This window comes from Trichogramma pretiosum, unplaced genomic scaffold (assembly GCF_000599845.2).
Source record: "Trichogramma pretiosum strain Unisexual culture from Peru unplaced genomic scaffold, Tpre_2.0 scaffold73, whole genome shotgun sequence".
NCBI classification, from domain to species: Eukaryota; Metazoa; Arthropoda; class Insecta; order Hymenoptera; family Trichogrammatidae; genus Trichogramma; species Trichogramma pretiosum.
In genome coordinates this window covers 383594-396659 of record NW_019641624.1, presented here as the reverse complement: position 1 = coordinate 396659, position 13066 = coordinate 383594, and the positions used below count along the sequence as shown (strand labels likewise).

Below are 13066 nucleotides of genomic sequence, written 5' to 3'. Positions count from 1 at the left end.
CGTATATATATATATATATATATATCCGGAGGAATCCTGCCTGCGCACGTGTGCACCCATTTTCTAGCCCGTGACGTACTTCATCGCACTATATACGTACGTATACGTATATAACACGTACGTATATGTGGATATATAGATATAGAGAGCCCGCGGAGCTTGCGAAAAATCGATGCTCCATAACTGCGAGGTTTTTTTATCTCGACCGTATATACGAGTGAGCACGTGTGTGGCAACTGCATAATACACAACGTTTTTCCGTGTATTTGCTCTGTCCGGGAAGCAGCGGTTTTCGGATTTTTCAAAATTTTATAATATATATACGTCGTATTTGTATGTGTCAGGGCTGCGATCGAGTCCGTATATACCGCGTAATTATCGGTATATAATGCAGATACACGTAAATATATACGGACGGCGTGTATCGGCTCGTTACGTGTGTATCGCGTCGCGCAGGTGAAAATGCCTTTTTTTCGCGCAAAAAAAGAGAGACAGCGAGACGGAGAGGAAAATGTACAGTTAGATTCGAGGCAGCAACGCGCGTCGGATGTTTGTGTGTATATATAGACGGTGTGTACCGGTGAATTCTTCGAGCTTAGTTCGATTACGCGAACGAAACGGCGCAGTCCTTTTATTTTATATTTGTTTTTTTCTTTTCTTTCTTCGTAATACGTGCCACGCATATATGGCTCGTTGCATTAAATATATACGATAAAAATCGCGTTGGATTCGAAATCGGCGACTCATTTCGCGCTTAATTCGTCCTTTTTTCTCTCGACACTTTTATTCGAGCATCATAGAGAAAAGGTTTAACGGGCGTGTCGACGGAACGTTTATATCGTATTATACGATGCATCGTTATTATTTTAATAATCGCGGTATATACACAATGTAATTTTTTTGACGATCGCAAGGCGTTGTATATACGGAAACTTTTGCGAAAACGAAGTCAAGAGTGAACTCGAAAACATTATACGATCCTCCTCGAGCTGCAACTTTAATATAGCGTGTATCGTAGTATATAGGAGCTCTCTTTCATGCGCTGCACGCGCTATTAATTCTCTCGTATATACTCTCTTTTCTCGGTAATGCATACACATATACTCCCACTCGTACACGCGCGCGCATAAGTATGTATAAATGTAACGAGCTCGCGTGTCCGTAGTGCGCCTTTTATACATTATGGATAAACAAGATATACCCACTCACGTATCTATACAGCGAGAAGTTCGATTTAATAATCGCGTCGATCGATTTTTCTCGCGAACTACTCGCCGCCACGACGTTTCGTTGTTTGTGCCTCGATAATTTTCCAGAAATAACAAAGCGTTGTAATGTAACGATACGTGTGCACTGCCAGCAGGCACTAACGCGAATTGTTTTTCTTCTTCTTCTACTTCTTCGCCGTTTTCACTCATCGACGTTCCCGATCCGCAAAACAAAAAAAAAAGAAAAAATAATACCGAGAGCTGCCGTCCGTGTAATGTCACGCGCGTTTATTATAACGAGGTATACAACGCATCTTGACCTTATTTACGACGCTAATTATATGCGGCGACGGTGGCGGTGGTGTCTTTGCAGCTACACGCGAGAGAGAAAAAAAGAAGCGATTTGCGTATATATATAAAATGCGCTTAGTAAAATATGTTGCTAGATACGCGCGCAATTGAAGAAACGCGTCTGCGGTGAGAGTCGAGGTGCTTAACGAGGTGCTGCTGCTGCTATGTACGTACGTTATTGAGGCAGCAACAACAACAAAAAAAACGTAACACTCTCAGCTATATGGTTATTCTTTTATTCCGATGAATAGAAAGCTGCGTCATTTTTTTTTACTTCGCTTTTTGCCACGTTATTCAGAGCTTTTCTCCAAAAGAATGAATTTATGTATCTCGTGCGCCATTTCGTTTTGTTCTAATTTCTCGCTTTTTCTTTTTACTTTTGAATTTCGGGTAGAAAAATAAACTTGCACACAGACACAGAGCTGTATTTATATGTATGACGTTTCCAAGGAGTACGTAACACGTATGCTCCCGAGCTGCTGCGAGCTTAAATATAAATGCAACCTTGATCTTGGGATGGAGGAGAGAGATAGAGCAAGAAATAAAATCGCAGCGTCTGCATACACTCGGGAAGATTCAGGAGTCCGTGTGCAAACAGCGACTTTCGGCTATATCGTTGTGTACTTTACCTTCGGAGATTTTCCTCGCGTATATATGAGACGTGCACGAGTTTCGAGTGTACGTGTGCTTTTTCGAGCTTTCGTACATTAGAGAGATGGAAAATCGATCGTTTTGGTGCTTGCGTATGTGATGTGTACTTACTCGCGGAATTCGTAAAATAGAGATGCTGGCAGCTCGCTAATATCCTCGGGGATGAATTTCCGATGTGTATGCGTCGAGTTTCTGCGGAGTTTGATTTGCTTTTGGCGTATACGTTATATAGTGCTTGCATTTTTTTTATTTTTCTTCCTCGATCAATTGAAAGTAAAAGAATTGAAATTTGAAAAAAAAAAGTATACAGAAGCGCAATTGTAAAAGTTAAGATACACGAAACGCTTAACCAAATAGAAGCCCCTTTTATACTTTGGAGCTTTCAGTGGATTCTACTCGTTCATTAACGTAAATGCGGGCTATAACTCACGTACAATCTCGCGATCTCATCGAAATTATATCTCGCTTAACTTTTGTCGTATATAGCACTCGTATTGCACGCATTCAGTCCATTGAGTTCTAAAAATATACACACACAGAAACACACAAAAACGATATATCATCGAGTTTAGCTCTCGTGCACAGGGTATACAACATTTACGTATATGTACATCAATCGTATCTATAAAAAGCTCCGGCGTGTGTGTACTTATCGGAACGTTGGTACACTGCACATAATATTAGCGAACTTTAGCCGATATCGATTCCCGCTAAACAGAGAGACAGAGAGAGGAGTCGATGATATTGGAGAGAGAGAGAGACGACTATAGAACGAGTATCACGAGACGTCACGTCGCATTATTATTATCATCATTATTATTATATATATACAGCTAACAATGAAAATCGTCGTCTCTCTCAGTCGCGCGGAGGAAACGTCCTTGGCACTTGGTCGCTACATTACACATTATTATACTGGGTTCGCTATATGTAGCCGCCACCGCGTGCGCCGACTTCCCGTTAGATCGAACGCGTCACGCGCGCGTCTGCGACTGTCTGTCGGTCCGCGTGTATATAACACAGCACAGCTGCTGCTGCTGCTGCTGCGGCTGTATCATCGCTTTCAACGCGCGACGTCGTACACCTATATACGTAATGCACGATTGTCGCGAATGATTGATAAATATAATACGGAATAGATTTATAAACAAAGCCGAAATTCGAACTCAGGGGATAGGAGTGTGATACACGAAACAATAACGATCGAAGCTCACGCGCGCCGATGTATGTATATAAACGAGCCGATCGTGCCCGATGGCGGATAACGGCGCGCGACATTGACTTCGCGCGTGCACCGAAGTATACATAGTATAGCTCTCCTGCAATGTTTCGATGTCAAAGTCATTTCACGTTTTTGTTTTTCGTTTTTTATCGTGGCACAAGGATTCGATTTGTAATCCGTTGCGTGCCGCGTACGCGTGTCAAACGCTAGGCCACGCGATCTTTTTTTTTTTTTTTCATTATATTTTTATTTCAATTATACGTTGACAAATTTGCCTCTATCTGTAACGCGGAGGTCGATAATACGTGTGAATTACGGAGCATAATATTATAATATGTATATTTTTGTACAATATATCTATCGTCGAGCTACAAGGTAAAGGTAACGCTCGATTCGTCGATTGATTGTTTCTTTTTTTTCATTTTCCATACATATATTCGCGCGTCGATCGACAGCTGCAGTATTTTTTTTTTTTTTTTTTATATTATTATACGTAAACACAGCAGCAGCAGCAGTCACGATCGCGCGCAACAACAACAAAAAAAAAAAAAAACACGGTATTTCTTTTTTCTTCTTCTGCCGCTGCTCGTGCCTTTAATATTGCGCAACGAGGACAATTACACGTTATACATATATATGTCGTGTATACATACACACATACATCACGAAAATTGCCAAAGACTTTTGCGCGTGTGTGCACAACGCGATCGCGCGCGTGTTTATTAAGCCACTCGGCCGAAATATTATATATATTAACAACGTTTCTCTAGCTCTGTCAATTACGGTCGTTTGCCCACGAGAACGCGTCGTTTTCTGCGTGTATCATTATGCGGGGAGGGAAATAATATTCAATGTTTCATTGTACGATGTATAATGTTGCGTTGGGTACGAGTGTACTCGTACGTAGTATAATAGGACCTATATACAATGTGCTCGATCATTGAGTCATTTGATTCACCTTTTTTTACATCCGTGCGATTTCGTCCCAACGTGTCTCTCTATTCTATATACGCATTACAATTGAGATTCTCTCGTCGCTTCGAGGCACTGCACGAGCTCAACAACGTTTCGAGCTATGTACAAGCACGATGAGTTTGCTTTCTAATGCGTAGCAAATACGCCGCTCGTCTAAGCGATTCGAAGTTCACCGTAATAAGGACGACGTTATATATATTTTACGTTTCGCGCTGGTTCTTTTTGTTCGTGCCCTCGGGGCACTGCCGCCGCCGCCGCTTCGTAATTTTCCTCATTTCGTCCGCTCTCGAGTGCTCGCGAATCTCAAATTGCGAAATCGACTCTTCGCGCGATATCGGAGTGCTACGTTGACTTTTCGCGTTTCGTACAGAGCGTAATTGATGAACGAGCGAGAAACGAACGATTTTATACCAATTACGAAATTTCGTCGAATGAAGACGTAGCAAAAGTTCTCTCGTTTTCTATTTTTTTTTGTCTCTTTATTCTCTGTAAAACACGTGTTTACGTACGTTTACGATGACGATGATTCGTTGCTAATCGTAATCGACGAAAGTTCCGAACGATCGATTTTAATCCGTTCGATAAGTTCGCGGCGGCGGCGGCAGGAATCGCGAGCGCATAACAATAATCGCGAGTATATCTCCCGATGACTAATGAATCTAAAAGCGGAGATGTCTCGATCGATGGTAATCTCTCTCGGTTTCGCGGGCGAGATTTCATACACGCGTGCACGTATTATCGGAATCCGTTGATTCAGCCGTGTGCGTATATAACTCGAGGAATTTACCCGAAAGGTACTCACCTTCGCACTTTGGCCGCATCTTTAACGACGAGTACGTGGAATTTACCTTGCCATCGTCTTACGGCAATATATTATACATACGAGAAGCTCATCGAAGATGAGCAGAGATGTATGCATGTATGGAGTGACGTCACGGGTATTATTACGCGCATTTTCGCACTACTGTGCTCGTATACGTCACGATGGCGCGCTGTCTCTACGAAATCGATAAAACCGTTTCTTCTTTTTTTTTTCCTCCTTCTTCTTCGGCGATCTTGAGAATTTAAACGAGGTTCAGTAGTCTCGCACCACCCTCGGAACGCCACGTTTATCGTTGACGTTCTTTACATCGATTTTGCTCTCTTCCACTCGATATGCGATGCATCGATCGTGTAATCAATTCTATACTATAATAATATTAGCCGCGTCGTCCATGGGTAATCCGCGCGCGTAGGCAGCGAGCAAAAAAAAAAGTATATGAATCTCGCGCGTGGGCTCTCGATGAATTTTACAATCGAATGAAACTGAAAGGAGAGAGAGACAGAGAGACAGAGAGAAAAAAAAGTGAGACACTAATTTACGTTATCATTCATAATAAGACCCCCAACGTGAACTTTCGCTCTCCACACCAGAGGCTGCATATTATAGTACACGTACTCTTGAATCAACTCTCGCCGCGCTGAGAAAAAAAAATAGAATATACACACGTGTATAAATATACACGCGGATTGCCTTGCATTATGTACCCGCGTATACCCACGTGGTTGGGTATAAGCTAGTGACCTGGAAAAAAAAAACTGGATAAGAGACTCTATTTCCTCTCCGGAGCTTATTGTCGGAGATAAATTGGATGAGAAACATTTTTTCACATCTCGCTGGAACTGTGTTTTTTTTTGTTATTGTTTTTTTTTCGCCTTCTCTTTGTCGTATCAGCCGCGATCCATCTCGTGTCTAATTCCACTTTTTTGATCTCTGTATATACGCGTTGTGTGCATATACTTTCCGATGGCGTAAATGGGGATAAAAGTCTTTTAACCGCAATAATATTTCGCCCGTTAATGGCGATAACGAAAATCCTGTTAATTCGTTCGGCTGCTCTATAGTCTTTGCTCTCCGGCTTTGTATAAATATTCTCATTGTTATTCGAGGGGCAGAGCCGCCTTTATTATTCCTCGTTGTGTATTGTACACGCGACGAGAGGCATTAACAATCGTTCGTGTATATATATAATGTACACTCGGGCAAACGGTTTGATAATTAGCATAACGATTTATCGGACTCGCGTTTTCGATTACGTATACACGTACTCTCTTAGCCTAATTAGCCAAGCGTATATGTTATTGTACATCGCGTGCCGTTTCTAAATTCGATAGTCTCTCGATTTCTCATTAATCGATTCTAGTGTGTGTGTTTGCTCGTTTGTTTACGAAACGCAGCGAGTACATAACTTCGCGAAGAAAAAAATAAATAAAAAGAACAGACTCGTGGAGTGTATTATAAAGTTGCACCGCGGTACTACTGCTCATCGGCGAAGGAGCCTCGAGAGACCGAAAAATCGATGAGAACGAAGGAGACGAGGCCGCGGGAGTAGAGACGCGCGAGAAGAATATTAATTGGGAAAAAATGACGTTTGCATCGGAGTTTGTAAACGCGCCGCAGCGGCAGCTGCCAGTCGATTCGCATTTTTCTCTCATATTGAAAAATTACTTTTTGCCGTACGCACGACGCTTTTCTCTCTCGACTCGACGTAGCGAAGAAATTACTAGAGAAAGAGAAAAAAAAAGAACGAGCTCGTTCGCAGCCAGAAGCGGGAGGGAAGGAGAAACAAAAGACGTTTTGTCGTGTTCGAGCGCATTTTAACTCCGAGTAAGCACGCATTAATTAAATCGCCGAGGGCCAACCAGCTCTACTTTTCCTTCGCGGCGGCAGTCGTGTATTATTATTTTTCCATTGGCCCCCCCAAGGGCTTCTTTCTCTTGACTTTTCAACTACGAAAAGAATTCCGACTGCTCGTTTGCGCGAGCGTGTACATATTGTATTCGTAATAATAAATCCGCACGAGTCAAAAAAGTCGAAAGCTCGTTTTGAGGGAAAGAGAGAGAAAGAAAAGAAGCTCTCTTGAACGAGTGTGCGTCGCTGCGCGACTTGGAAATGCTTAAAAAATTTATACGAATCGTCGTCGCGTGACCATCGCGCGATGCACTTTGGATAGTTGCCAAAAAAATTCTTTTTTTTTTTCCTTTTTTTCTTCTACCCTCTTTTACTACTGCGATATTGATTGTAAAAAATATTACGACAGCCGAATAATGTGTACACGTTTGTCTTTTCTTTTGTTACAGGGAGGAAGTGCGAAATCACACGGTCAGATGGAACGCGACTTTCAAGTTTCTCTGCAAAATGAGTGCCAATGCGTCGACGGGCGTACTAGATCCCTGTACATTAAGAATATCCGTTAGAAAGGTAAGAGAGAAACATTTATTTTTGTTAGAGTCCGAAAAGAAGCACGATTTAGAAAATTGAGGGGTACGCGCGACCGCGTGTATCCGAACGAAAAGACGAGAAAAGAGAGAAAAAAAAAAGTATTTCAAGATTTCGGTGACCTACTTGCAGCGCTATAGAGTTGCGTAACTTTATCAAGTCCGCGACTACGACGACGACGCTTTTTTCACTCTCTTTCTCTTTCGTCAATTTAATCCAATGTGTGCGACTTTAACTCGATTTTTTTTTCTTTTCCCCCTTATACTTGAAACAATTAAATCGAGAGGGAAAGATGTGTGCCGCGATTTTGCTGCTTTTCTTTTTTGTCTCGTTTTTATCAATCAAGAAAATTAATTTGTACTTTATACTGTTGAAAAAATCTTTTGTTTTAGTGGAAAATCACATTAAAATTAAAGTGACTTATACTGAATTTAAAAAAAAAAACTATTAGTGGCACTGATAATTAATTTATCAGTTCTGATTTTTTTTGCATAAATTACACGATAAATATATGAAAATGCAGTGACATACATTAATTTTAAAGAAAAAATAAATAACAAAAGGTTAAACTCCTTACCTACATTTGACCATTGCGATTGAAATTGCTGAAAAAATTCACAAAAATGTAATCACATTTAAAGCCAGAATTTACCGCCAGATGGCGAGTACCTATATCGTGCAAATCTGCAAGTGGGCAAAGTTCAAATGAGTGTATAAGTCCAAGCAGGTGGTTTTCAATCGATTAATCTAATTTCGATGAAATTGTATAAATTTGTCTGACCGTGTCTCACACTCTGCTCAGGAATCGAAGGGAGGCAGGTCCTTCCAGAAGCTCGGCTTCAGCGACCTGAATCTTGCCGAGTTCGCGGGGGCTGGCCTCTGCCGCGACAAGCGCCTGCTCGAGGGCTACGACACGAGGCACCGCCAGGACAACTCCGTGCTCAAGTTCACCATCAAGATGAACATGCTGTCGGGCGACATTCTCTTCAAAGTGTGAGTGTTATATAACAACACAGTCTTTACGAGACCGACGACAAAAAAAAAACAAAAAATATAATCGTTGGCCCTCTCTCGCATTATTATAGACCGTCGCCGTCGTTGAAGCAGACCGCCCTGATACCGGGCGAGGACAAGGGCGGCGTCGTCTCGTCCCAGGAGAAGCTCGCCGACGCCAATTCCGTCGCGGTGGTGGTGGCCGGCTCCGTGGTGGGCGATCGAGCCCGCGAGGACTACGTGTCGACGGGCTCGCTCGCCGGCAGCATAGCCAGCACCAGCAGCGGCTTCGGCAGTCTGCCCAAGAAGAGGCCCGCCCTGTTCGCCTCGGAGCTGCTCAGCGGCGTCACCGGTGGCAGTCACGAGAGCAACGACATCGTCGCCCTGAACGAGATCAACGTCGCGCTCACGAGTCAGCAGCAGCAGTTGGAGCTACAGCTGATACAGCAGCAGCAGCAAAACGACGCGACCAGTCAACAGCAACAGCAGCACACGGAGTCGGGACACTCGAGGAACAGCAGCAATACCAGTCAGCTGAGCAAGGGTTCGGGTTATGGATCGTTGAACTCGCACAGCCAACACAGCCGACAGAGCAGCAGCGGCGATAGCGGCCACATCAGGTGAGTTGGCGGGATTTTTTTTAACGTAATTATTATCATGATAATTCGACGATGATACATAACGGCCATGTGTATTACATAATTATGTGCATTTTAATTGCGAAAAGACCCGAAAGAGAGAAAGTTATATGTATAGGTTCATTTACTCATTGCTCATTATACGAACGATTCGCGTGCGGTTAAATTAATTGTCGCGATGATTGACATATGCAACATTACTTATTATGTACTTCGATCGGCAAAACAAACCTCGAATATCAAAACTCAGAGCGGCAGTTTTCTATTTTTTACATTAAAAAACCTCGGGAAGTCGAGCCTCTTCTTTTTTTCTCTCTTTTTCTTTTCTGTGATTTTTTTTTATACTTCGCTCGATCGATGCGTGGAAACCGAATGCACCTTTTGTATATACGCGTCATTTTTTCTCCTAAGGTTCGATCAAAGTAAAATAAAGTCAAGTTATACTCGCGATACTCATCTCATCTCACGCATCTTTTCATGAAAAATTCATCAATTCAGAAGAAAATAAGACAACAATTATTGCATCTTTACTACATTCACAACACCAAGTTATATATAAAATACTGCAATGCCATAATGATGATTATGAATGATCAATGTCTTTTTTCTCCTCTTTGTTTTCTTTCACTTTTCTCTCTCTCTCTCTCTTTCTCTCTATGCACAGCATGAAAGTATCTACAATTTCTCTATCTTCGATTGCTATTTTACTCTTTTATTATTATTGTTGTTATCGTTGTTGCTGTTTTTACTATAATTATCACCCGTTCTTTTTTTTTTGTAAAACTAAGTAGGATTGACACTTTTCTCCATTATTGATATGGCTGTAAAAAAGCGTGTGCGCTCGTTGCTCTCTTTTGTTCGCGCCAGAAACTGTAAAAGCACTGCCCGATGAGTTTAATGATTTATTTATTATCTTTATTATTTTCATTCATCGATGTTGCATTTCTTAGATCGTTGTCGATTGTGTTTTTTTTTTTTACTTTCTGTTACAATTTGTTACTTGATTGTTTGTTAGAAATATTTGTACGTAAGTTAGCTCGTAGACTCTTTGATAAAAATGATAAAATCGAACGAAAACGGAATCGAAAGAGTAATCGCCGACGAAGAGAAGAAGCTTTGCGACGAGACAAGACCACGAAAAAGAAAAACAAAAATCAAAACAACGCAACCCGCGCGATCGCGCCGGGGTCAATTAATTGTAGATCGCCGTCGTGGCCTGTGTGGGCGCCGCGTCTACCTACCGTCGTCCAGAACCAGCAGCAGCAGCAGCAGACTAATGGCTCAGCCGAAGCAGCAGCAGCAGAATCGGCTACTCAACGAACCGAGCCGAGCATCAATAATAATCCGACGATCGCGAGCCTCATCAACGGCAGCAAACAGTCGTCGGTGGTCATCACGCCGCCGACGCCTAATCGCTCGATCGTCGATCATCTGGATCGGCTGACGATATCGCCGCCCTCGCCGCTGAATCTGTTGTCGCGGCGCGTCACCACGACGACGTCGACGTCGACGACGCCTCTGAGCTCTCGTTACGGCAAAAGCAACGGCACGTCGACCACGTCGACCACCGCTGCTACGGACAATAATAAAGAAACGACGATATTTCGGGTGCCGCCGAACGGCATGAGCGTGGCCAGGTCGACGGCGACGCAGCAGCGCCGTTGGCGCGCCGCGGTCAACGTGTCCAAGACCTGCGACTGCATCGAGGGCTTCCTGAAGCCGACGAGAAAGAGCAGCAACTCGCCGCCGCTGCTGGCGCCGAGGCAGCTCGCCGAGCAGGCCCGAGCCGTGTCGTCGCCGGTGCCGCTCCCGGCCGCCGAGCAGTTTAATCGAAGCTTGCCGATCTCGATGATGATGACGGGCGCCGCCAAGACGATCGTTGCTGGTGGTGGTGGTGTAGCCACGAGTAGCAGCAGGTAAGTTCGTGTGCGCGGAGGAGGATGAGAGGTGCCAAACAAAAACTACTACTACTACTACTATGGAGAATCTCTCTGCATATTATACAAAAAGGGGCCAAGAGGACTTTATCTCTATATCTCTCACTCGCTATACTCTATCACCTGTGTATACAGCTTCGAAAACTTTACATCTAACTATTTTATAAATACTCGTAGTGCTACATCTGTTTTTATACATTACTTATATTATAATATATTTATTACATCGTTTAAAGAATGCTTTTTACCTGCTACCATAGGCTCATAGTGTATATTTCTCGATAGTCCAAACTGCTACTAGTTTCTTTTTTGTATGTATATTTTCTCAACGATTTGTAATAATAGTAATAGTGTCGATGGCTTGAGCATGCGCTGTGTTATGGTTTGCAGTCGCGAACAAATTCTCGTAGAAAAGAAGCGACAAATTTTAAAAGCAACCGAATGAATAAAAATCTCGAGTGCATTGTGAATGTTATGTCGATCTCTTTTGGAGACAAATTCATCATAAAGACACAATCATTTATCAATCGTATACCGTCATCCAAAGCTTGCAATTCACAACGAGACATGATATACATAAGCATACTCGACAAGCGCAAACTTCATTAAACCCAAAATCACTCGATCGCGATGACGATGATGATGATGTATCGAAAGAAAAGAGAGAAAAAAAAAGAAACAGTTCACAACGTGAAAAAAAATCATACCGACCAGTGCGAAGCTCGAGATCGCCACGTGCGGAAATCGATGAAGATTGTCGCGAGTTCTTGGCACTGTAACGCGACTACCTACTGCACCGCACACACACGCACACACACACATACACTCGCACACCTTTGGCTCGATCTAGCGAATGCATCGTGTAATATGGGAGATGCATCAATGCTAGTCATCATAATAATAATAACAACAGTCGATGGCGTCATTGCGCCGTATAGTGCACGCATATATACCGCCTCGCCTCGTAACTTCCTTGATAGGCATGTACTATGCGGCATTATGTGCACGCGTGGATATACGTATGCAATATATATGCATAGTTTGGTGCAGTCCCGGGCGCTCGTTCGATAATTAATAACACTGCGATGCGCGGAGACGAAGGATAAAGAAGAAAAAGAAATTAATTTTAACGCGTGATCGAGCGCATATTATACAGGACATTTTTACGAACGAAACAAAAATATCGCTAAAAAAAAAAGAAACGATATTCGAACTTTGTCGCGATGCATGAGAATGTGGCCATTACCATGCGCGAGTGGGCTTTTATCTAATCGGCGTATTATACTTTCGCGCGCCGCAATTCATCATCGATAAGGCTTTACCGAGAGATCGAAACAAGTAAAAAAAGAACAAAACAACATTCTTTCTCTCTCTCTCTCTCCAAAACTGCATAATAATAACTCATTGCGGAGCTTTTGCGCGCGCATAAATTAGCCCATAAACCACGCGTACAACAGTCAGTAGCCAATGATTTACAATCCCATGATTATCGATCTGAGGCTACTGCATACGGACTCGTATACACGCGATACCGCGAGAAGGAGAGAGGAGAAAATATTCCACGAGGCGGATGCGTTGTGTGTTTCGAATTATTATTAAATATGCCGGTGCGGCGCACGAGAGAATTCGCGGATTCGAAAATTTTTGGCCGCGATTCGCCCCGCCTGCCTTTATATACCATTGGCACGAAGCCCTGAGAATCGCCTAGCTCACCCTCCCGCCAAGTTCAAGGCTTTTTCACGCACTTCGATCGTCATATAAATGAGAAATCATCATTCACGCGACATCGCTCATTAACGAGAAAACGAAATTGCGAAGAAATCGTTGTGCTG

The 13066-nt window shown here is 42.9% G+C and overlaps 1 protein-coding gene across 6 annotated transcripts in view; it reads left to right on the top strand.

Moving 5' to 3' along the window:
• LOC106655577 (protein FAM102B) overlaps positions 1-13066 on the top strand; it is a 51612-nt gene that overhangs the window by 34186 nt on the left and 4360 nt on the right. For 4 of the 6 annotated variants that reach the window (XM_014376046.1, XM_014376045.1, XM_014376044.1 and 1 more), the window contains exons 3-6: positions 7528-7648; positions 8469-8659; positions 8752-9279; positions 10500-11213. In XM_014376046.1, the coding sequence (XP_014231532.1) occupies positions 7528-7648; positions 8469-8659; positions 8752-9279; positions 10500-11213 (1554 nt within the window). Of the gene's footprint in view, positions 1-6423; positions 7055-7527; positions 7649-8468; positions 8660-8751; positions 9280-10499; positions 11214-13066 lie in introns of those variants that run through there. The other 2 variants (XM_023459000.1, XM_023459001.1) reach the window with 2 other exon arrangements.